This window comes from Uranotaenia lowii, chromosome 1 (assembly GCF_029784155.1).
Source record: "Uranotaenia lowii strain MFRU-FL chromosome 1, ASM2978415v1, whole genome shotgun sequence".
Classification (NCBI taxonomy): Eukaryota; Metazoa; Arthropoda; class Insecta; order Diptera; family Culicidae; genus Uranotaenia; species Uranotaenia lowii.
Genome location: NC_073691.1, coordinates 199344824 through 199371148, shown reverse-complemented (window position 1 = coordinate 199371148; position 26325 = coordinate 199344824). Strand labels below are relative to the sequence as shown.

The following is a 26325-nucleotide window of genomic DNA, read 5'->3' as shown; positions in this document are numbered from 1 at the left end:
AATTCAGATTCAGAATTCAGATTCAGAATTCAGATTCAGAATTCAGATTCAGAATTCAGATTCAGAATTCAGATTCAAAATTCAGATTCAGAATTCAGAATCAGAATTCAGATTCAGAATTCAGATTCAGAATTCAGATTCAGAATTCAGATTCAGAATTCAGATTCAGAATTCAGATTCAGAATTCAGATTCAGAATTCAGATTCAGAATTCAGATTCAGAATTCAAATTCAGAATTCAAATTCAGAATTCAAATTCAGAATTCAGATTCAGAATTCAGATTCAGAATTCAGATTCAGAATTCAGATTCAGAATTCAGATTCAGAATTCAGATTCAGAATTCAGATTCAGAATTCAGATTCAGAATTCAGATTCAGAATTCAGATTCAAAATTCAGATTCAGAATTCAGAATCAGAATTCAGATTCAGAATTCAGATTCAGAATTCAGATTCAGAATTCAGATTCAGAATTCAGATTCAGAATTCAGATTCAGAATTCAGATTCAGAATTCAGATTCAGAATTCAAATTCAGAATTCAAATTCAGAATTCAAATTCAGAATTCAGATTCAGAATTCAGATTCAGAATTCAGATTCAGAATTCAGATTCAGAATTCAGATTCAGAATTCAGATTCAGAATTCAGATTCAGAATTCAGATTCAGAATTCAGATTCAGAATTCAGATTCAGAATTCAGATTCAGAATTCAGATTCAGAATTCAGATTCAGAATTCAGATTCAGAATTCAGATTCAGAATTCAGATTCAGAATTCAGATTCAGAATTCAGATTCAGAATTCAGATTCAGAATTCAGATTCAGAATTCAGATTCAGAATTCAGATTCAGAATTCAGATTCAGAATTCAGATTCAGAATTCAGATTCAGAATTCAGATTCAGAATTCAGATTCAAAATTCAGATTCAGAATTCAGAATCAGAATCAGAATCAGAATCGATTTATGCCCAAATTTTTCTGATTTACTTCCACTGAATTTCGTTTAGCTTGTAATTCGAATGTGTTACAGGAAAATAGTTCATTTCTCGTATCCGTCATGACCGTGATGTGATCTCTTCTCGAAATAGGTCTATTGGAACTGGTAAAAATGCTGTAAATTTCTAACGTACGAACCCGTCGAATTCAGTTAGGGGGGATGATGTTGCTATCACTCTTAATAAACCACACTTCCTGCCTGAACCAGAATCAAATCAGATCGAAGCGCAGAAAATGCAGTGAAATGGCGTGTGGCTGAGTTAAAATTTTCTTAATCTATATGTGATGTTTAGTTGCTTGTTGTTATGAATTTTTTTTTCAAATTTTGATAAACAAAATTGATCCATCGGAAAATTTCACAAAATTTCAAATTTTTCTTTGGAAGGTTTTTTCATAATTTTTTTTTACAAAATGAACGTTTCCATCATTTTGCATTCCACTGTTTGGCCCTACCAAATGACAACACTTGAAAACTATGAAGCGAGCGATATTTTATTTTGCTCGTTCGCTCGATGTTAACCGAAAAAGTGAGAAGGGGAATCCGCCTTTCCTAAAGTCGACATTTTTCCACGGTGGGGAAGCAGCACGTGAAATTTATGGATTGAAGCAAGATTGTAATGGCGACAAATGAGACTGACTGCGAGAAGCTTCTAATGGATGAGGAATTTAGAGGTGGTGATAATTTAATCAATTTTTGTGGGGGATCGCTCGCGAGGAGGAAGCGTTAATTTATTTATTTATTTTTTTTTTCTTATTTTAGAGAAAAAAATAGCTCAACAAGTGTAACAATTTACGAGGAAAACGCTTCTAATTCTGGTGTTTTGTTTTCCAATTACAGGTCCTCCAGGTCCACCAGGGCCCGTCGGCAAAAGAGGCAAACGTGGCAAAAAAGGAGATCCAGGTGAACCAGGGGCCGAGGTAAGACTTGGTTGTTGTTTAGCAAATAGAAAAGTTATACCAAATTCCAACTCCGAGAGTTCTTTGCTCATAGTTGGGTCCCAAAAAGCCAACGTCGAAAATTCCTAAGAAACACAGACATATTCATCCTTCCAGAAAATAATCTAATCGTTCACTCTTTCAACCATTCATCCCCCCTTTCCTCGTTCCCCACCCACACCAGTCCAGGCAAATAAATACCGGAACCGGAAAAGGGCATGCTGTTGCACAAAATCGGGGAAAATTTTGATGAGTTTCATTCCTCCGGGAATTTTCCTTCCCATAGTGTCTTTCACGGTCCAGACTGAAAAAGCCAACAGAAACTAACTCTGACGCAAAACAAATAAAATGACCAAGGATGCAATACAGCAAAGGAAGAAAACAAGCAAGAGCAAATAAAAACCGGGACAAGCGCAAACTTTGAGGTGACCTGCTGCTGCTGGAAGATACAACTTTCAACTTGTTTAGCTGTTGATGAAATTAGAGGAAAGTTTGTTTAGGATTTTGCTGCCAGAGCAAAATAGCTGGAAGGCTGACGTTGACAGCAAATGTGCAGTTCGAGCGATTGCTGAATATTGAGTTCACCTTCCTAGCTCACACAGTCTTCAATCAATGAAACGTGAAGAAATTTTCTAGTGAATCTGGAAGATAAAAAACAAAAATCTTTTTAGAACACAAAAAATCATTCGAAATAAAACAAAAAAAAAAAAACAAAAATGACCAAAAGTTTATTCTCAACTCACACAAATTAACAAAAAAAAAATTACAAAACTGACAAAAATGACAAAGATGACAAAAAAGACAAAAATGACAAAAATGACAAAAATGACAAAAATGACAAAAATGACAAAAATGACAAAAATGACAAAAATGACAAAAATGACAAAAATGACAAAAATGACAAAAATGACAAAAATGACAAAAATGACAAAAATGACAAAAATGACAAAAATGACAAAAATGACAAAAATGACAAAAATGACAAAAATGACAAAAATGACAAAAATGACAAAAATGACAAAAATGACAAAAATGACAAAAATGACAAAAATGACAAAAATGACAAAAATGACAAAAATGACAAAAATGACAAAAATGACAAAAATGACAAAAATGACAAAAATGACAAAAATGACAAAAATGACAAAAATGACAAAAATGACAAAAATGACAAAAATGACAAAAATGACAAAAATGACAAAAATGACAAAAATGACAAAAATGACAAAAATGACAAAAATGACAAAAATGACAAAAATGACAAAAATGACAAAAATGACAAAAATGACAAAAATGACAAAAATGACAAAAATGACAAAAATGACAAAAATGACAAAAATGACAAAAATGACAAAAATGACAAAAATGACAAAAATGACAAAAATGACAAAAATGACAAAAATGACAAAAATGACAAAAATGACAAAAATGACAAAAATGACAAAAATGACAAAAATGACAAAAATGACAAAAATGACAAAAATGACAAAAATGACAAAAATGACAAAAACGACAAAAATGACAAAAATGACAAAAATGACAAAAATGACAAAAATGACAAAAATGACAAAAATGACAAAAATGACAAAAATGACAAAAATAACAAAAATGACAAAAATGACAAAAAAGACAAAAATGACAAAAATGACAAAAATGACAAAATTGACAAAAATGACAAAAATGACAAAAATGACAAAAATGACAAAAATGACAAAAATGACAAAAATGACAAAAATGACAAAAATGACAAAAATGACAAAAAATGACAAATATGACAAAAATGACAAAAATGACAAAAATGACAAAAATGACAAAAATGACAAAAATGACAAAAATGACAAAAATGACAAAAATGACAAAAATGACAAAAATGACAAAAATGATAAAAATGATAAAAATGACAAAAATGACAAAAATGACAAAATTTACCAAATAATGACACATAAAATTACATGAAAATTGACACAATAACTGACACAAAAAATTACATAAAAATAGACTTAAAATGACAGAAAAATAAAACTCAAATGACAATAAAATGGCACAAAAAATGACAAATCAAAGGGCCCAAAAAATAACACAAAAAAATGGCACAAAAATAGACAAAATGACACGAAAAATGAAACAAAATAGACTTAAAAAAGGCACAAAAATGACACAAAAATGGCAAAAAATTGCACTAAAATGACACAAAAAATGAAAAAAAGCAAAAAAAATGACACAAAAATGGCAAAAAATTGCACAAAAAATGACACAAAAAAATGAAAAAAAAAGCAAAAAAATGGCACAAAAATGACACAAAAAATGAAAAAAATATGACACAAAAATGACACAAAAATGACACAAAAATGACACAAAAGTGACACAAAAATTGACCCCAAAAATGACACAAAAGAAAAATTCGAAAATAACACAGAAATGACACCAAAAATTACACAAAAATGGCTCAAAAATGACACAAAAAATGACATAAAAATACACACAAAAAATGACAGAAAAATAAAACTAAAATGACAAAAGTATGACAAAAAAATGACAAATAAAAGGGCCCAAAAAATGACACAAAAAATGACAAAAAAAAACACAAAAAATGAAAAAAAATAGACATTAAACAGGGCATAAAAATGGCACAAAAATGGCACAAAAATGGCAAAAAATTGCACAAAAATGACACAAAAAATGAAAAAATGCAAAAAAATGGCACAAAAATGACACAAAAACAGAAACACACAATGACACAAAAAGGCAGAAAAATGACACAAAAATGACACAAAAAATAACGCAAAAATGACACAAAAAATAATACCAAAATGACACAAAATATGACTAAACAAATGATACAAAACTGCACAATAATGACTCAAAAATGAAACAAAAACGACACAAGAAATGAAACAAAAATGAATCAAAAATGACACAAAATTTGCACAAGAAATGACACGAAAAATGACTTAAAAAATGATACAAAAATTGCAACAAAAAATGACAGAAAAATGACACAAACCATGACACAAAAATGACACAAAAATTGACACAAAAAATGGCACAAAAGAATAATAAGAAAATAACACAAAAATTACACAGAAAATTACACAAAAAAAACACAAAAATGACACAAAAAGTGACATAAAAATAGACAAAAAAAATTACAGAAAAATAATACAACAAATGACAAAAAAAAAAGACAAATAAAAGGGCCCAAAAAATGACACAAAAAATAAATCAAAATAGACATTAAAAAGGCACAAAAATTGCACAAAAATGACACCAAAAAAAAGCAAAAAAATGGCACAAAAATGGCACAAAAATAACACAAAAAATAACACAAAAACAGAAACACATGATGAGACAAAATTGACACGAAAAAGGCAGAAAAATGACACAAAAAACGCAAAAATGACACAAAAATGCCACAAAAAATTACATAAAAATAACACAAAACTTGCACAAAAATTACACAAAAATCACACAGAAATCACACAAAAATTACACAAAAATGACACAATAATTACTCATAAATTACAAAAACAATTACTCAAAAATGATATTAAAATGCCATGAAATTACATGAAATGGACACAAAACTTACACGAAAATAATTCAAAAAATACACAGAAATGACAAAAACTTACACGAAAATGTTACAACAATTACTCAAAAATAACAAAAAAATAACGAAAATAATTACTTAAAAATTACATAAAACTGACACCAAAATGCCTTTAAAGTGACATAAAAATGACACAAAATTCATACGAAAATGATACAAAAGTTAAACAATAATTACACAAAAATTACACCAAAATTATTCAAAAATTACACATAAATTTTAAATATTACCAAATTGACAAAAATGTTTGCAGTTCCTGTTTCCAAAATTAACACAAATTACACAAAAATGACAAAAAATTACACGGAAATGATAAACATTACACCAAAATGACACAAAAATTACAAAAAAATTAAAAATATTACCAAAATGACAAAAAGGTTTGCAGGTTCTGTTTCCAAAATTGGAGAACGTGGAATGGGTTACGGTACAATTTTTCCGTAGAGCTGAACGGCCAAGGAATGGAACTCAAAACTCAATTTAATTGCAAAAAATTAAACCCCATTTTTTGAACTTAATTAAGCGTATTCATGGTAGTGTGAGTATAATACCTTGCTAGGCACCCACCAGTGGTGTCAATTAAATTTAATGTTTTTCAATTCTAAAATTAATCTAAATTCTCAATTAATTAATTAATAAATTGGCTCAAAAACCACAAAATTGGCTCGGTTCCACAAAATAAACAAATTTGAATCATGTGAACGTTACTTAAAAAATTTGCAATAAATCATGGATGATTTTTGAACCAAATTGAAGCTTTTTAGACTCCAGGGTTTGAGAAATTAGAAAAATGGCCCCAAATTGAATCAGTCCAATACATAGTATTGTATTCTGTGGGTTGGTGGTTTTAGCATTTGTGAGATGCTAGCCATCATATCTTTGAAAGATGTTCGCTTAGAGTTAAGTAAAGGGAATCTCTTCGAGAAAATATCCAGTTTCATTGAGATCCTTTAGGTGTTCGTATTTGTTAGATAAATAAATCTCAACAGGAATGAACAGAAAATTGAAAATTCTTAATAACATGAATTTCGGATTTTATCTGAAGATTAGGATACTTTCCATTTGTGTGTGAATTTTATATACGATACGATGTAAAATTAAATCTGTTTTTGATTAGATCACAACAAAAAAAAAGTATTTTAGCGTTTCTTCTGGCCACATAAACTTTAGTAATTTTTGGTATGTAGTTATCAGCTAGATTTCCATGATTATTTTAAGTTGAAGTTTATTTTAAGTTTATTTAAAAATCTTTTGCAGTTTATGTGATTTTTTTTTCCTGTTTAAAGGTTTCTGTGCATAGCTGAGCATGCAAAACTGACCTACACCTTGGTTGATATTTTCTCTAAGAATTTATGACGGACGCCATGAAAAAATCGCGCTGTTTTGAAAAAATCTTATACCGATAATTCCACCTCCAAGGAAGCTCATTCATTTAATAGAGTCTGATTTGTTGGTGCATAAATATGAATGAACCCAATTGTAGATATGTCATTAATATTGATACAAAATGAGCTCTGTACCACCATTAAAATTAATAGGATGCTAATTTTGGCCTCTTGTAATCCATGTCAATGTCTTTTGGTGCAAATTTTTGTCAATTTTTTGGTCAGCTGAAGTTTTAAAATAGGATCCCTCTTTCCGCTGAACGAGCTGATCCATATCAGTGTAAAGATAAACGCCCCAGTTCCAACAATATACCTTCACAATGAACCCTACATATGTACATATGTACGTGAATAGTACCTATAATCTTTTTCAATTGAACGCTCAGAGGGAAACTGAGCTGCATTCCCCGGCAGCCGACGAACGCCTGGAACAATATCCGTCATGTCACATGATGCCAAAACCAGTGCAGCATAGCTATCTTGGCCGATGGATGATGGTCCGAGGGTCGTCTGAGCCAAAAAGCAAACACCCTTCTTCGGCCGCCATTATTGAACTGTTGCCAACTAGACAAAGCCGATAAGGACTGGACCCATCCATTCTATCCAGAGGTATTAATGGGAATTTGTTTCCTTCTTCTCGGATCGTTTCGAGGCAAACACAGTGACCATCGCATCGTTGGCCGCCCGGAAGTCGCCTTCCGGATGTCCCATCTGCGTCGTCTGCCTCCCCCCCCCCCTCTCACGGGATTAAATTTCAACAATTGATTCCCATCCCCAGTTATCTCTTCGCTTTGGGACCAAGTGTATTACCGCCCATCATGAGATTGGGTCAGAAAATCTAGCCGAAGGATTTGAACCAAAATTAGGGGACTTATTACGGGGAGTAAAATACTAGCCAGACGAACAGAATCGTATTCAAGGTTTCCCAGTAGTAGTAGTGTGTCACTTGAGTGACCTAGACTTTTAAGACTTTCAAGGAATGGAGCATACTCTGATTTTTGATGGACTTTTATGGTAGGTCACATATGCGTTCAGATGTAAATGGAGGTTCATATCAACACCTATCGAAGTCCTTTCTGCTTCAAAGTTTGATGAAACTAAGTTAAATTTGAAATCTAGAAAAGTACAACCACCTCTCTGAAAATCGACCTGAATCCACCTCTGCAGATCGATTGCCATTTATTCACGCAACTGAATATTCCGGTGATTTTCATGACTGTTTTTAACGGGATATTAATTTTTTCAAGCGATTTAAAAAAATAGTGATAACTTTTATACTAAATCTTGTGTTGAAAAAATAGTTAAATTCATAATCATGATTTTAAAATTTCATTTTTAAATTTTGAACCGTATTGGTCAAGTTTTTAAGATGCTCAAAGCAAGTTATGCATTTCTAGTGACCCAACAGAGCTAATTCCTAGCTTCCAGACGAAATTAGCTAGACGTCTCGTTGTCTGGGATCAGCGGTTGTTTAAAAATGCTGCACCATCATCATCATGGAACGCCGTCGTACGGAGGAGGTTGTGGCACCCTAGATTCAATTATTTGCTCCATTCCGGTGTCACTTATCTCGGTCCAGGGAGGGACATTGCGTTCAGTTTTGCGTTTTGCTATCCAAATGCGCAACGATGCATCCATCTATGGCTCTGCTGGGGAGGATGATGAAGATGAACTCATGCATTTATTGCATCACTCTATGGACGTGTGCCCTGTTCCATAACACTGAGCGAACCATCTCTTCAACCGAGATGGAGATCATTGTTCCCATTTGTTACAGAATACCTAGTAGAGAAAGCTTTGGACCGTGCGCATTTGTTGTTGTTACGCAAGAGGCTCTTGTATAAGACTTAGTTGCCTTTTGACGTCACTGAAAGTCGAAAGCTTCCAGGAACCATTAGGATAATGTAACCGGATCAAAAATGGATGTTTTATAACCGTAAAGTGTTTTGATGAGAGTGGCTTGAATAAAAACAAACTCTATAAACATATTCCATATTTTTAATACTGCTATTTTTTCATGGCGACCGTTATAAATTCATCGAGGGAATTTAAACAAAATTGTAGACAATTTCTATCGCTTAATGCTCAGAAATTTTTTAATCAGCAAAAAGGTGCACATAAACTGAATTTCATTTTTGGATCAAATTAAAATAATCTTTGAAATCTAGCAGATAGCACATTTGTTTGGCTGTAAATTTAAACGACATACATTTTGCGAGCTCAGCTTGTTAATTTAACAGATGAAACTTTTTTAAGCATTCACTCATTTGAAAAAATTCCCAAGTAAAAAGGTCTAAATTACTTTTATGTTTTCTGAATCCAATGGAGACTGTTTCAGCAACCGCACGCTTCGGAAATGGAGTATTGACTGTTTTACCCTCAATTCCCTTATATTTTTCAATAATTTCAGAAAAAAGCATGTTCGGACTTGATAATTTTAAAAGAAATAAGACATATCAAAGGTGATATTTTCCGAGGAATCTAATGAAGGCTTTTTGAGCTACCACACGGATTGGGAACTAGAGTTGTGGCGGTTTTACCCTCAATCTCCCAACATTTTTCAAATATTTTAGAAAAAGCATGTTCGGACTTGGAAGTTTCAAACCAAATAAGACATATCTTATACGATTTTCTCCGAGGAATCCAATAAAGGTTGTTTGAGCCACCCCACGTTTCGAAAAATGGAGTTATGGTTTTTTTTACCCTCAATTATTTTATGTGATTTTTTTCGTGGAATTCAATTAAGGCTATTTGAGCCACCGCACGCTTTGGAAAAAGGAGTTATGACTGTTTTTACCCTCAATTCCTCAACATTTTTCTTTCAGAAAAAGCATGTTCGGACTTGAAAATTTTGAACCACGGACGTATCTTGTGTGATTTTTTTCGAGGACTCCAACGAAGCTTATTTGAGCCACCTCACGGATTGGAAACTGGAGTTATGGCTGTTTTATTCTCAAACTTCTAAGCTTTCTGAAAAACGTTGGGAAATTGAGGGTAAAACAGCAATAACTCCAGTTTCCAATCCGTGCGGTGGCTCAAACAGCCTTCATTGAATGTCTCGGAAAAAATCATACAAGATACGTCTCATTTGGTTCAAAATTTGGAAGTCCGAACATGCTTTTTTCTAAAATTATTAAAAAATGTAGGGGAATCAAGGGTAAAACAGCCATAACTGCATTTTCCGAAGCATGCGGTAGTACCAACAGTCTCCATTGGATTCTTCAGCAAAAAAAGCACAAGATATGTTTAGTTTTGTTAAAAAAAAAATTAAGTCTAAATAAGTTTTTTTTCTGAATTGTTTACAAAACATAGGGGAATTAGGGGTCAAAAAAAGGCACTATAACTCCGTTCGTAAGCTTGTGCTGCGTCTGAAACTACTTCCAATCGATTCTCTGGACATTTTCATATAGTATAGGAAACTACTTTTTCATGGATTTGTTTCATGTAGGAGGGAAGATATTGAAGGTCCTCGCGGTTTATACACTATTTTCACAATTGTGCGATGTCTCAACACTTTTTTGTCCTTAAATAAAAGTCTAAATTGCTATAGGGTGTCCCATTAAGTCTGTTGAATCTCAACAGAAATGGTCACTGTGAGATGAACGCCACGTTAGCCCCTTTGTATTGTTTTCTATGTTGTGGTCTGCTGAGTGTTGTCAGTTCATAGTTTTAAGAGTTTTTTGTATTCTAATTTTAAGCAGGAAAAACTGTAATTTTAAGCGAACGCACTATAAATGATCCTCTTTATTTCAAGTCGTTAACGCAAGAACACGTCTTTTTGTCCATCCGAATTGGTCTGACACAACAAAGTCTAAACATGATTTAAAATGAACATTAAGAATACAATTTAGGAGCAAATCCTAATTTTTTCCACTGTTATGTTTTGTATAGCCTTCGTTTACAGTTAACACTAGAAGGACCGGCAAATTAATTTTATCAAAAGGACGTACCCAAAACGCTTTTTTCCTAAGACGTAAATTGCCATTTTCGCCCCTTCGAGAAACCGATTGAGTTTTCAATGTTTTGGTTTTGAACAGGGCGTGTATAGCTTCGGGTGTGTTCTTATACCAATACACGGAATCGTCCATCTTGTGACAGGCAATCGTAATCGTAGGCATCGTAGGCGAACAATTCGCTGTCAAAAAGCGCTCCGTCTCCACCCCCCACCAATGAGAAACTTTTGGTACCCCTTGCCTACTTTTCCTAAATATGCAACCACCCGTAACTGTAGGCACGCTGGTTTTGAAAGCTACCCAGTGAAGCCAGATAAAATAATTTTTCAATATTATCACTGATTTTTTTTAAATCATCTGAACATCATTATAAAAATCATAAGTTAAAGCAAATAGAACAATGTTTTGAATAGTCCTCTTCATATCTCAGTCAAAGAAATAACTTTTACGTAAAATGTATTCATGTTAAGTATTGACTTTACTCCTCAAGTCCGTATTCAATTGGTTGAGGTTTATAATTGTTTCTTGTTTGAAAACAGCCTGCAGTATTTAACTTGAAATTTGCACCTACTTCTTGTAATTTGTGATGATTGAAACGTACTAATAAACATTTTCAGCTTCTCTATCACTCACTACTTCCTAAACATCCAAAATTTCTAACGATACCTGTTCTGGCATCACTGAGCCCTGCCGGCCGCAAACAAGGTTATTAGATCACAAATTTCTCTGACTTTGTAGGAGAGCGCGTTGAGATTCAATGAGTTTGTTTGTAAACATTGGTAAATTTGCTTGAGCTGAGGGCTTTGTTGGTAAACAAACTCCACGAACTCCGCAGTAGCAAAATCAAAATGGCTGAATCGGAAATTTCACATATCGTTACACCTCCTTTATATACACACCTTGGCCGCAAACGCAGAAAGGAGAGGTACACGGTAAATTTAGATTATTCAGAGACTGAATAATTTCGGTTCAGCTGTCGCATTATGTATGAAGATGAAAACAACTGATTTGGAATCCATCAAAATTCTGAGTTGTTTTCATCTATTGACTTTCAAAGTCTGGAACTTAGCGAAGACGCATATGTTTTCGAACAAAATAGATGAAAACAACTCAGAGAGTTCCAAAACCAGTGTTGATTGTTTGGATGCGATGGTCGGAGACCAGTTGACGAAATAATAACAATAATCAAGGTGAGTGCAACTTTTAATTACATTTACTTTTGAGTTAGAAATTAAGTGGTGTCGAAAGGACAAATACAAAATTTAACAAATTTATCTTTTCTTCCAGAAATCTCTACGGAAGCCATCATTCACTTAACTGTAAGTATAATTTTTTCATAATTTTGAAATGTAAATGATTTTCACCAATGGTGTTTTCTTTTTCCTTGTCTTTTCAGATCAGGTCAAATTAGGCAGAGTGTGCTGGCGGGTTAGCGTATCAAGTGAAACAGCACGTAGATCCACCGGCTGGATGCGGTCAAATGGCCCGGTGGCACTAATTTTTTTGTGGTAAAAATAAAGCCGACCGGATAAAAATGTACGAATCCATCTTCTAAATACACCACACAATCGTCTTTTTCTTTTTGTAATCAGAAATTCCATTTAAAACCGCTTCAAAATTTCATAAATTTTTGATTTTTTTTTCATTCAGTCGATCCATGAACAAGCCTAAACCACCCTGAACAAAAACAACTCAGAATTCGCGAAAACCCCTACAACTCAGTTTTGAGTTATGCCGCTCTAATCAAAATTTGAGTTTTCCTAGTTTTGGCGAATTTTGAATTGTTTTCCTTCAAATCTGAGTCAAGGAGAATTAGAGTGTAGGTAGAAGAAAAGAAGTTGACAGATGTTTTTGACGAGATAGGAAGTGAACAGTAAAAAAAGGAGGAAATTAGAAAAGTCTTGGCGATGAGTAAAACGTGTTTATTTTTAGTGATAACCCACAAAAATAATTCGTTTGAAGATCAGGAAGATCAGCCATCTGTGTCGCTTTTGTGTTTCAGCTTAACAACATAGAGCTGAATTTTGCAAGCTTTCAGATAAGTAGCATTTAGCAGGAAGTGGAAAGTAGATTGTTTGATTGGTTGAGGCGGATACAAAACGTAAGTGTATCTAATGATTATAAAAAACAAAAAAATATAATAATACAATTTTTCAGCTTTGAGCTGCACACATCAGCACTGCTACAAAGAACCACTCATTCCCTTCCAAACAATGCCATGCTTAGAAATTTAACTTTTTTTTTACCTACTGTAACATGGTTTTTGCATACGCAAGGCGCTTACATGACTTTTAAAAATCTGCAAAGTTGCAATCAAATGTGTAGGAAACTCTGATAGTTGAAAATTGAGTTAAAATATTCGAGATATAAAAAGCGAACAAATATTAATTTTTGCCATAACTACCTGGCAACTCTGATGAAGCCAAATCAAAATCAAGTTTCAAGGTTATTGCTGAGGTCAACCAGCCATCAGTACCATCGACCGTATATACCCTTATAACATACAAAAAAAATCGTTGCAAAATAAGGCCCTGTAGTATGGGAGCCTCCTTCTGATTCCTCTCTCCCAACAAAAGGGATTAAGAGGTCTCATGCAAAAAATGTTTGTACCCAAATACTCTTCCATGCCCAATATTGTTTAGCTGAAGTCCAAAAAGTCTGGAAGACCCACACAAAATCTGGAAGGTTGACATCTCTGGTAGTGGACATTAGGCGAACGATTGCGGGAAAATGTCTAGTAATCCGAAATGTTTTGTGTGTAGCGAATTCGGGTATAGAGCGAGAGACTGTAAGAAACGTGAACAATCCGGGCCTGTGAACGCGATCACGGATGAAGAAGTGTCGATTGTCGAAATCTGTGTGTCCCATGTAAAGTTGCGCTCGCTATAACCAGCATTGCCAGATTTCGAACAGCTCAAGTCCGTAAGTTTCCGAAAATCGAAAAATGTAATTTTGGCAAAATGAAACTCGATGATCTTTTTTTGGTGATAATCCGAAGAAAATCCGTAGGAAATGCTGAAAATCCGTATATTTCGAGCATCGATCCGTAGCTCCGTAGAAAAGCTTAAAAATCTAAGATCTACGGAGAAATCCGTTGAAATACTAAAACCACCAACCCACAGAAAGTGCACTATGTATGCCGTGTTGTTCGATCTCCAAGAAAAGATCGATCTACAAGATCGATTCAGTTGATGGATTCTATGATCGATTCATCGAAAAAATCGGGTTCAAAAGATCGATCTCTAAAAGATCGATCTTCGATCTGTTTGATAAAAAAAACAAAATAGAGGCTGAAAGCTTATACACTTTTCCCTCCAATCTATGGGAATGGGAAGAGCACGTTAGTTTATTCAAGAAACGGAATAGTATTTTTGAAAGTTGTGAAGCAAATTACACAAAATATTAAAACAACTGAACATGTATGTATTTAAAGTATTATAAATGCGTCAAACAAGTGTTAGAATTATAAGTATTTAAAAAATTAAAAATAATTAACAAGATGCCCAAAACTCCGCAGATAAAGACCCCATGAAGGCCAATCGTGCCATGCGTTTGGCGTTCAGTCTATATCTATTTTTAGTGGTCGCACCGGTTTTCGAAAACATCCTCTCTGACGGTACGGATGTAACCATCCTGCTGAGGTATTCTCGCGCCTTTGGATATACTGAGGGATATTCATTTTTAATTGATTCCCAAATTATCAAAGGATTGGCATCAAGGTCTACGACATTCTGGTGGAGAAAGTTGTATAACTCTCCTGATACCTCGTCTTCTGAATCAGTTCCAAGGCTTGTAGACTCACGCACCTGTAAATAAATAGTTTTTAATATCTGTATCTAATGTTAGAGAAATTTCTATTCAATACCATTTGGTGATGAAACTCCCATAAATTATTTGACCCTGTATTCGTTGATGAACTTGAAGATACCTTAGGATTTTCAGTCGATTTTTTTTCTTTGAGTTTTGATCATGTTCGATACGGTTTTTAAAGCCTGTGCATGAGCCAAAGAACTTAGGTATAGAGTTTTAAAACGCATATCTAGAAGCGTTGCAATAGAAAATGTTTCTATGAACTCTATGTTGCTAAATTTCCGGTCATATTGTGCTTGAAACATAAGTTTCAATTGACTGACTGGCTCGGTAGTTATGCTCATTGCATCAATTGCCTAAATGTATATTTTTAAAATAAATAATCGTATTTTCACGAGAAAAACTCATCTTACCCTTTTCATGTTCTTTAACATGGGAATCACCTTTCCTGAGAGGGAACAAGATTCACCTTCCAACGCTGTATATGGTATGAGCCACAGGTTGTAATAAGTTGCGACCTTCAGCAGCCGTCGCCAGTTCGGACCCGGTTAACATTTGGCCGAAAGTGTACCTTAAAAGTACCACGCTGACCTTGTCAGCAAATTTTATAAACCGTTCAAGCATCGCGTAGTTACTCCCCACCTGGTGGGCTCATCCTTAATCAGTTTTAAGACCTCAGAATTGGTATCGGAGCCTGCCTCCTTTAGTTGTAACGCACGAAGCTCATCCCTAGCATTGACAGATTTCTTAAAAAAGGTTACAATAGACCTTATTTTTGTTAATAGTCTTTCGAACAGAGGTGATTGTTCGATTGTTCAATTGCAACTGTGGTGATTCTGCTCAAGCTGTGATCGACACATATTACATGTTTCCTCTCTCCAAAGACATCACGCGCAGCAGCCACAATGTTGGCTCCTCCATCTGTAACAATAACAGACACCTGAAAAAAATGTCAACCCCGTTTATTTTTTTTTTCGTTTAATTAAAGACCCTTTGTTTTACATTCGGGTCTGGAGCAAACCCCCCCGTTTATTCATTTTGAGACTTTTTTGATAATAATAGATAAATTTCTTCACCTTGTCAAGATCAATACGCCATTCGCCGCCGCCCGTGGCGTAGAAGATAGCCTTCAAGTCTTCTAAGCCAGGGGGTATGAGATCGAATCCCGGTCACGGCATACATAGTACACTTTCGGTGGGTTGATAGTTTTAGCATTTGGAAGATGCTAGCCATCATATCCTCGAAAAATGTACGCTTAGAGTTAAGTAAAAAAAAAAGGAATCTCTTCGAGGAAACATCATGTTTCATTGAGATCCTGTATGTGTTTGTGTTCACAAGTTTCTCTTAGAATTATTGAAAGATATAATTTTGAATGTGCCTGATCAAGCGGTTGGGCCGTGAGTGTAACCGTTTTCATTTCCGTTCCCTCCGAATAGTGTGCCGTTACTCCCAGGTAACTTTGATTGTTCCCGGTATTTGTCCAGACATCTGTCGTCAAGGAACAAAATTCGATGTTGGAAAGAGCTCTCTTTACAATTGTGCTTAAAATATAAAATTTTGAATCTATCATTTCGGTGATTTTTTTTCTTGTCGGCAGTTTGTACTGCGGAATAGCAACTTTGCAAAAATGCAAAAATCCATCCCTTTCTACGGTTCGCAAAGGAAGGTTGTCCTTGGCAATCATATAAATCAATGCTTCGGTTATCTCAGCGGCTTTTCCTCCATGCTCTGAAAAATACCATTATGATCCTTGATAATTTTAAAAGAATTAACAACTGCATACAAAATTAAATTTACCATTGTACTTTATCATTCGAGAGAATGACTCGCCTATTGTTTGATGTCCATACCGTTTTACATGGCTAGGACCAGCCGCTACCTTTGGAGTTGATTCGGCTTGATCTGAATCCGAATCGTCAGCGGATTTTTTTTCCAGCAGGGGCCAGCTGCGGATGATGCCTTTTCAGATAATTCCACAGGTTTCTAGAGTTTCCGCTCGTCATCACCTCACACTGGCAAGTTTTGCAGATGCCTGATTTGGCCTTTTTAAGAAAAAAAACAAATTTCATATCGCGGGGCCATCGTTTTGTTTGGAAGAACTTTCACAACAGCAAAATGAGCAAACGAAAAATCACAAAAATAAAAACAAACTTTGCCGCGAACGACGGGCTCAAAACGCAACAACTGCTCTTCTGTTATGACAGAAAGTTGCGATGTCGAGAGAAGAGAGAGAAGATTAACTAAAGAAAAGAGAGGCAAGATTATGTCACATCTACACGCAACCACTCGTCGGTTCACGATTAATGACAGTACCTTAAAATTGTGTTAAAAATAAGCTGCAGCATAACGAGTAAAAATTATTAAATCGATTCTTATTAATTATTATTAATTATTCTTTCTAGGTAAAAGAATCGATCCAAAAAATCCAAAATTGGAACCAAAAAGATCGATCTAACTAAGATCAATCCGAGATCGACCAATCCTAATGCCGTGACCGGGATCCGATCTTATGCCCGCTGGCTTAGAAGACTTGAAAGCTATCCTCTACGCTACGGGCTGTGGCTAAATGAAATTCAAAGGTGGTCGAAGACGAAGGCTTGAAAGCCGTCTTCGAGCTGCTGAAATCTCAAAAGTTCGACAATTACTTCGTAGGTGGAGATGTTCTGATGAAAGTAGTAGATGTCCTAGACTCAGCGTTGCCAGATGGCAAACCTCTCAATGCGTAGGTTTAACAAGAATCGAAAAATCACTGATTGTGAACTTGATGAACTTTTTGTCGACTTTGAGTGGTCAGGTACAACTTTCGTTTCATTTCGTTTTATTCCCTGACAATTTTCGATAATCCGTAGAAATCCATAGGGAATGCTGAAAATCCGTAGATTTCGAGCATCGATCCGTAGATCCGAAGAAGTGTTCCAAACCCGTACACCTACGATGAAATCCATAGATCTGATCGCCGTCTAGACTGGCTGAACTACAATCCGAAGTTATCCGACGAGCGCACGAGAACGGGCATTTTGGTGTGCGAAAGCTCGAGGAGGTTATCAAGCGTCACTACCACATTCTTAAACAAAGTTCAAAGATTAAATGGCAGATTGAGTGTTGTGTGAATACTTTCTTGCGGAGAGAGAAAGAAGCAAAACCCAAGGATTGCTTTGTCTGATTTCGAAAGGCGACGTGACGTGACAGTTCCTGTTCGTGGTGGTTGATGCCTTCACGAAGTTGGTGTGGAAGTTTCTGACGAAAGCGACGGAGGCTAGGCGCAAGAAGTGATGCAAAAGGGGGTCAGCCGAGTGAACTGTTCGGAAATCCTCCACGAATCATCAGTGACCAAGGAGCAGCGTTCACCTCGAGTGACTTCAAGGAGTATTGTGCATCGCAGAACATCGATCAAGTCGAAGTTACGACTGGAGTACCAAATGGAAAAGGTCAAGTCAATCAAGTGATTTTAGCCGAAAATCGGCCGAAGCCGAGTATTGAAGATCAGTCGAAGTGGTATGAGCACATAGCAAACATACAACGATGGATCAACGGTGGTTTCCGCCAGAGTACCAGCTTTTCCACATTCGAAGCGATGTTTGGAGTTCAAATGCGGCTTGAAGGTGATATCCGACTGAGTCAAGCTGGCACAGTTTGATGATCAGCGACGCGACATCAGTGTCCGACCAAGACCGAGTTCCAAGCAGTCTTCCGAAAATCACTCGGAAGAAACGCTCATGATAGGTTTCTAGTTGGAAACATTCAAAGCCGATTGCTGCTGCCTGTTGTTCCCTAGAGAATCGGCAGAGCGACAATGCGAAGTCAATGTAAACAAGTTTCAAATGCGAGAGCGGACTCGCATCTAAGTCGATCTCTCAAGCTCACTACCTGGTGTATCAGAAGTGATTGAGACACTGACCGATACAAGATCCAATTCGAAAGTCCACTCACTCACTCACTCAAACTCAATCAATGCGGCCTTGCATCGGTTCATACTGCCTGCGTACTTTCTGGCAAAGCGGCAGAAACATATGTTCATACGTACTGCCTGCGTGTTTGAATGACTATTTTAATCCTCCCCAACAACAGCAACAACAAAGCAAGATGTATCAGGCAGACAGCATTCGATCATCGATCAGTAAACGAGTGAGTGAGTGAGTGATTGAGCAAGAAAAGTTATTGACTGAAAAAAGAAACTGAAAATCAGGTAGCTCCTCACTCAGTTGAGAATTCCAACTGGAGAAGAAACGTCTCTCTTTCAAATTTTATTTCTTTGATTCTCGGAGCAGCGCTGTCGAACACAATCTTTGCCCCACTGGGAGATAAACCAACCGACAATTTAGGTTTTGCTTTCGTTGTTGAAAACGTTTCAGTGCCCTCATGAGAATTGAGTGATATTCGGAACACTGGTTCCAAGGGCCGTATAAAGTGACGAAGGTGAAGGAGGACGATCGATACGATGTCAAGAAGGTTAGCGGTGAAGACCCTTGAAAGACGACCACGGCGGCCTCCAACATAAAGCAGTATCGAGTCTGGAGTCCAGAACCGTTGCAGGATGATCGAGTGTAAGAGATAGTGATACCGATGAGATCGAGAGAGAACCATTACACTTGGAGAAACAATAGACCATATTTAGAAAGAGAGTTCCTTCTACCCTCGCGTAGAACAATCGAGTTTTGTGCCGCGACGTGGATTTTATACTCCTCGGAATCTTAATTAGTTGTGTAATCTAGTTTCAAAAAAGAAAACGATTATCACACATATGTTCCACATATGAACACCCCTTTTTAGGTGCTGATGCTTCAAAGAAAACACCTTCATCTATAAGATTTTCATGTTATTGCTGCTATAAATAAGTTTAAATCATCATTTAAGTTCTAGAGAAAAAAAATCTCGTTTGTTTTTGAAGAATTCGTCTAGTTTTTTTCATCATACACACACAAACTCTTCACGGGCACCGGAGAAAACCGATAAAAGCCCACGTGTGGCAAATTTATGGGTATGATAAAAACACCTCCCTTCTCCATCTAGACTACACATTCACCCATTCCGTGTTGCCCCTGCTGCTACTAATGGGTGTCTTATAAAGTCAGTCAGTCTCCAATATAACCATAATTTATCGCTTTATTGCCACCCGTTTGCTTCTTTGTCCAGAATCTTTTCGGAGCCGTTTTCTTAGTTTTCTTTTTTCATTCTGGGATTCGGTATATGTTTTCTAGTCAGGATTTTAGGGTGTGTTTTTTTCTCTGTTTTTTAAATACTAACTTTTTGTTTCCCAACAGAAGGTCAAATCATTCCATTTAACGATAATCGTTTAAAGTTAATGGTTCCCCGAATGTTCTAGCGTGTGTGCCTGTCTGTCTATTCGTTCCTCTACGGTCGATGTTTGTTTCTACGATTATTGCTCATTTCACTCGATTTAACTGCGCTCTTAAGTTTGTCCACCCAACTTGGAACACCGCTTGAAGGGACTTTTATTTCCTATTCCCACCGGCAGAGTGCGCTCCAGGGCTCAAGTGGATGACATAAAATTTAACTTCTCCCATTTGTAGTTATGATATTTTTTTCATGAATAAAAAAGACCTTTAAATTTTTCTCTCTCTTTTTCCTTCCAGGGTCCAACTGGTCCACCTGGCAAAAATGGCCTTCCGGTAAGTCGGTCTCAGCATTGAGTTATTTTTTCTTCTCGGAAAGCAAAAGGCAGCTAAATGGTTAATGGCCATCCTAGTAGGTCATAAATAATTACTGTTTAAATATCTGAACAGGAGAAAATGAGAAATTATTTTTCCAAACACGCCTACTTGATGCGATAGGGATCATCGTCACGGAACATTTTTTGTCTGCTTTTCTGTCTTAAAAAGTGCAGTTATACCTACAAAAAAAAAGAATAAAATGTAATCACCGAATAAAATCTGTTAAAAAATGCAGATACATGTCAGTTGCCTTGCCGAGTAATCTCAGTAAAACAATTTAAAATTTCTCAATCAAACTCTGGGAGGTCCCGGCAGAATGGTATCAATTACTGGGGACGGAATTTGTCCGCACAACTCAGAGGAGGCTTTTTTTTTGGGTCACAACCGAAGGGTAGCGACACCAAGCTCTGGTCCCAGCTCAGCATCCCCAAATGATACCGTACCATCGCAGAAACATATTTAAAATAAATTAAAATCAACATCCTCCGTGGTGCAACTCCCTGGTGCGAATGATTGAAAGAGCGAAAGAAAAATTATCGGTTCACCATTATTAGACCGGTTGCAATTTCGAATTTTGGAGCATCGATCGGTTCTGAGTTTTTTTAAAGATTCCAGTTGTCGAAAACAAATATTGTGAGATTCAGCTTATTTTAAATAAACCCAAAATTGTTCGACGCTTGTAAATTCGAATTTAAGCCGGTCCAAGGTAGAAAAATTGCAAAAAAACACTCCAGTACATTTCCGCGACAGGTTGTTGCTATAATTTCGTTTCTTGTGTTCCCTCTGTTTTAACATTTACATGCACAGGGCATATTTGGGGACCCCTCGCTGGGTTTCCTCCCCCCAAACTGAAAACACGTGAACAAAAAATCGAAAAAAATATCTAAAGGCCAGAAGGATTCGGATAACTAATGTGTTCCACGAAATTGATATTTATACACCATTTATTGTGACATTCGTTGACGCGCCGAAAGTTGTTCGAGTTCGGTACCCGAGCAAAAGAAGCAGTGAGAAAAAAGGAACATGAATAAACAAAAAAAATCTACAAAATTTCCAAAAACAGACAAAGGTTAGAAGGATAGTCAAAAGAGTAAAAAGCTATTTTTGAAACATCATATTATGTCATATTTGCCATTTTTGTTAAAATTGTAATTTTTCTTAATATCAGTCATTTTGTCATTTTGTCATTTTTGTCATTTTTGTCATTTTTGTCATTTTTGTCATTTTTGTCATTTTTGTCATTTTTGTCATTATTGTCATTTTTGTCATTTTTGTCATTTTTGTCATTTTTGTCATTTTTGTCATTTTTGTCATTTTTGTCATTTTTGTCATTTTTGTCATTTTTGTCATTTTTGTCATTTTTGTCATTTTTGTCATTTTTGTCATTTTTGTCATTTTTGTCATTTTTGTCATTTTTGTCATTTTTGTCATTTTTGTCATTTTTGTCATTTTTGTCATTTTTGTCATTTTTGTCATTTTTGTCATTTTTGTCATTTTTGTCATTTTTGTCATTTTTGTCATTTTTGTCATTTTTGTCATTTTTGTCATTTTTGTCATTTTTGTCATTTTTGTCATTTTTGTCATTTTTGTCATTTTTGTCATTTTTGTCATTTTTGTCATTTTTGTCATTTTTGTCATTTTTGTCATTTTTGTCATTTTTGTCATTTTTGTCATTTTTGTCATTTTTGTCATTTTTGTCATTTTTGTCATTTTTGTCATTTTTGTCATTTTTGTCATTTTTGTCATTTTTGTCATTTTTGTCATTTTTGTCATTTTTGTCATTTTTGTCATTTTTGTCATTTTTGTCATTTTTGTCATTTTTGTCATTTTTGTCATTTTTGTCATTTTTGTCATTTTTGTCATTTTTGTCATTTTTGTCATTTTTGTCATTTTTGTCATTTTTGTCATTTTTGTCATTTTTGTCATTTTTGTCATTTTTGTCATTTTTGTCATTTTTGTCATTTTTGTCATTTTTGTCATTTTTGTCATTTTTGTCATTTTTGTCATTTTTGTCATTTTTGTCATTTTTGTCATTTTTGTCATTTTTGTCATTTTTGTCATTTTTGTCATTTTTGTCATTTTTGTCATTTTTGTCATTTTTGTCATTTTTGTCATTTTTGTCATTTTTGTCATTTTTGTCATTTTTGTCATTTTTCTCATTTTTCTCATATTTGTCATTTTTGTCATTTTTGTCATTTTTGTCATTCTTTCCATTTTTGACAATTTTGACAATTTTGACAATTTTGACAATTTTGACAATTTTGACAATTTTGACAATTTTGACAATTTTGACAATTTTGACAATTTTGACAATTTTGACAATTTTGACAATTTTGACAATTTTGACAATTTTGACAATTTTGACAATTTTGACAATTTTGACAATTTTGACAATTTTGACAATTTTGACAATTTTGACAATTTTGACAATTTTGACAATTTTGACAATTTTGACAATTTTGACAATTTTCACAATTTTCACAATTTTGACAATTTTGACAATTTTGACAATTTTGACAATTTTGACAATTTTGACAATTTTGACAATTTTGACAATTTTGACAATTTTGACAATTTTGACAATTTTGACAATTTTGACAATTTTGACAATTTTGACAATTTTGACAATTTTGACAATTTTGACAATTTTGACAATTTTGACAATTTTGACAATTTTGACAATTTTGACAATTTTGACAATTTTGACAATTTTGACAATTTTGACAATTTTGACAATTTTGACAATTTTGACAATTTTGACAATTTTGACAATTTTGAATTTTGACAATTTTGACAATTTTGACAATTTTGACAATTTTGACAATTTTGACAATTTTGACAATTTTGACAATTTTGACAATTTTGACAATTTTGACAATTTTGACAATTTTGACAATTTTGACAATTTTGACAATTTTGACAATTTTGACAATTTTGACAATTTTGACAATTTTGACAATTTTGACAATTTTTACAATTTTGACAATTTTGACAATTTTGACAATTTTGACAATTTTGACAATTTTGACAATTTTGACAATTTTGACAATTTTGACAATTTTGACAATTTTGACAATTTTGACAATTTTGACAATTTTGACAATTTTGACAATTTTGACAGTTATGACAAAAAAATCGTTAAAAATTTCGGAATTTAATTTTTTTTTTCGGATTCTTTTGCAGTTCGGCCATCTAGGTCGTTACGAATGGACGTTCATGAAATCAATTTTGTCGCTTTTGCTTTTATCTGCACCAATTCTGGTCGTCCAGCAAAAAAAAACCCTGAAAATTTCATTTTAAAAAAAGAATAATTTGTGGCTATCATTGGCAATCCAGTAGTAGCCTGCAGCGCAAAACAAAACAGCTAAAAATACCAACTGAATCCTCTCAATTGAATCACTGCGGGCCGTCCATTTTGAGGTCTGTTTTTTTTCTTCTTTCTGTGAACTCCACAATGCGCATCGGGGTGTAATTTTTCTATAACGGTGTCATTTGCCGGGGTATTAAATCTGTATGCTCACCAGCCAGTCCCTTGTGGGATGCATGTTTTTTCCTGAATTTTTTTTTGCCCAGCAGGTGGTGGAGCCTGGTATGTGTTTAAATTTAACTTTGAACTTTGATGTTCCAATCAAAATTTGCCAATCATGGATTTTAGGTAGACTTTAAAGAAGTTCTTTTTAATGAAATCTAAACTCTCACTTGCATCCATCACTTTTCTTTGAAAAAAAAAAAAACAACAAGGGGATCATCGATAAATCAATATCATTAAACTATTCCTTTTTCTTCCTTTCTGTCTCTTTTTTCATCTTCTCTTTCATGTTTACATCACCTCGAATCATTACGCTGCGTATTTCCAACAAAAAAAACCTTAAATATTGCATGTTCTGCTACATCCAACAAACGAATCACGCATGTCATGCACGAAATTCCGTCGCTCATCACTGGATTTTTCTACTGCTGCCCCTGGAATTCAACATAATCCGAACACAATCCTGGGACCATCATCTGTTGATCATGTCCAGGGCCTGAAAGGAGTCAAGGGAGACCGAGGCTCGATGGTAAGCAGTGACTTTTTTTATCTTCCTTTTTGAATCAAGCCAAGAGATATTTTCTTAAGTAATGTTCATTGAGTTACAGTGATAGTTGGATCAACTAGAATTGCTTAAAACCGTTTTAAATTATAGATCGTATATTCTTTACGAAAAGTACCCTTTCTCACTTTTACTTATTCATTTGAGGTGAAATGAGCACCACTGGGTGGGGTGAAATGGACACCCTGTGATACATTTTCTAACGGTCAACCATCTAGGTTGGCTTGTTTTTTTATTATCTCTTCAGGACAGGGAAAACGCAAATCGACTAAACAAGTAGAGAGCAGTATGTTTATAAGGTTTATAAAGGTGACCATTATACCTATTATAGGATTGCTCTATTTACCGCACACACAAACTGATTTTAGTTTTTCTTTATTATTTACTTTCCACTTTTCAGTAAGTAGACAACCAGAATTCAAAGGTTCAAGAGCTTCGTGTCATCTGTAAAGATTTATTGACTGTGTAAACTGTTTTTCAAATTGAAAAGCATCTTCTGAGGCTGATGCTTGAAAAAAGAAACATACAAATGGAAACATTTAACCTATTGACTGCTGACACGTCAGGAGCTTCTCTGCTTTTCATTTTCCCTCACAAGTCGAAACTCCGAGGAAGCATCATCGAAATCCACCCATGAGGGGCTTGGGCACAAAGACGAAAAACTTCAATGGCATCCGTCAGGCTCTTGGGGGACGTTTAAACAGCCGGATGCTGCATCACAACCACACTGCCTCGAAGTAGTTTGAGAAATGGCTTCAAGCATTCTGTTTCCTTTTATTATTATTTCTGGTATTCGTTCAGCTACCGAACACTTACACTCTGTCAAGCTCGAAGGATTTGAGTGGCACCGTATTTTCCCTCTTTTTTTCTGTGCTGTTTGCCTTCTTACTTTTCAACCGAGAATGTATGCCATTTTCCTCATTCTTGGGAACGTTGAAAAACGGCTTCGGATGTTCAACCTCTGTTTGACTTTCACTCCAAGCAAACGACTCGTGTATCCTTAACACATAAAGTAGGTAGGTATGCTTCAGTTTAGGTGAACTTGGTCGGACACTTTTTTTCCTCCCATTTGACTACACTAAACGTTCCACATTTTCCCTCGACAAACGTCAAAAAAAAAAAGAAACCAACCAACGGACATTAATCCTGGCGATTATCCGTACAGCAGCGGCAGATGAGCAGCCGGAAATTAGTTTAAGCTGTTTAATTATAGTCACGTAAATTATGGCACTTTTCATGTAGCAGCCAGACTGGTCTGGGGATCTTGCGAGGGACCGAAACATGGCAGAAAAATAGACCAAAAAAAACACAGAACATGATAAAAGAGAATAAAAAAAAGTTCAACAGTATAGATAAACTTGGCTCTAAGGTTTTTTTTCCCCCGAAACAACTTTCAGCAGCTGATTTTGGCTGCCGCGGCCGGAATTCCCCAAGTGGGATCTCCGTGGCCACTTCAGGTACCAACAACCTACTACCATACTTCGGAGAATGGCTCATCCATTATGATGACTGATGTTTGCCATTTTGTCGGGAACTTTTCCTGCCACACATCGGGATCACCGGAATTTCACGTGGCAGACGTGTTGGCAAATGAGCACTAGTAAACGCTTCCGGTTCTGCTTTCTCGCTTACACTTACTTATGTAAGAGGTGTACTAATGAAATTTCAAGCTTTCCCTAGACGTTTTAATATTTTACTTTAAGACGCTCTGTTAAATTTTGACGGTGGTTTGCGTTGAGTCGAAGAAAAAACTCAAAAAAAAGATTTTAAACATCTTTATGACATCAGATACGCCTTTTGACAAATTACGCTCCATCCCAAATGGATCTCAACCAACAAAATAGAAGACAGAAAAGAGAAAAAAAAGGAAAAAAGGGAA

General features: G+C 35.1%; 2 protein-coding genes across 13 annotated transcripts in view; both read left to right on the top strand.

Annotated features, from left to right (window-relative positions):
• The window catches only part of LOC129743343 (collagen alpha chain CG42342-like), a 176613-nt gene extending 152118 nt beyond the window's left edge, over positions 1-24495 (top strand). For all 12 annotated transcript variants that reach the window (XM_055735347.1, XM_055735327.1, XM_055735393.1 and 9 more), the window contains exons 3-5: positions 1828-1907; positions 20278-20313; positions 24378-24495. In XM_055735347.1, the coding sequence (XP_055591322.1) occupies positions 1828-1907; positions 20278-20313; positions 24378-24446 (185 nt within the window). In that variant the 3' untranslated portion in view covers positions 24447-24495. The remainder of the gene's footprint in view (positions 1-1827; positions 1908-20277; positions 20314-24377) is intronic.
• LOC129743304 (uncharacterized) overlaps positions 1-26325 on the top strand; it is a 535624-nt gene that overhangs the window by 243456 nt on the left and 265843 nt on the right. The gene's annotated exons all lie outside the window — the stretch shown is intronic.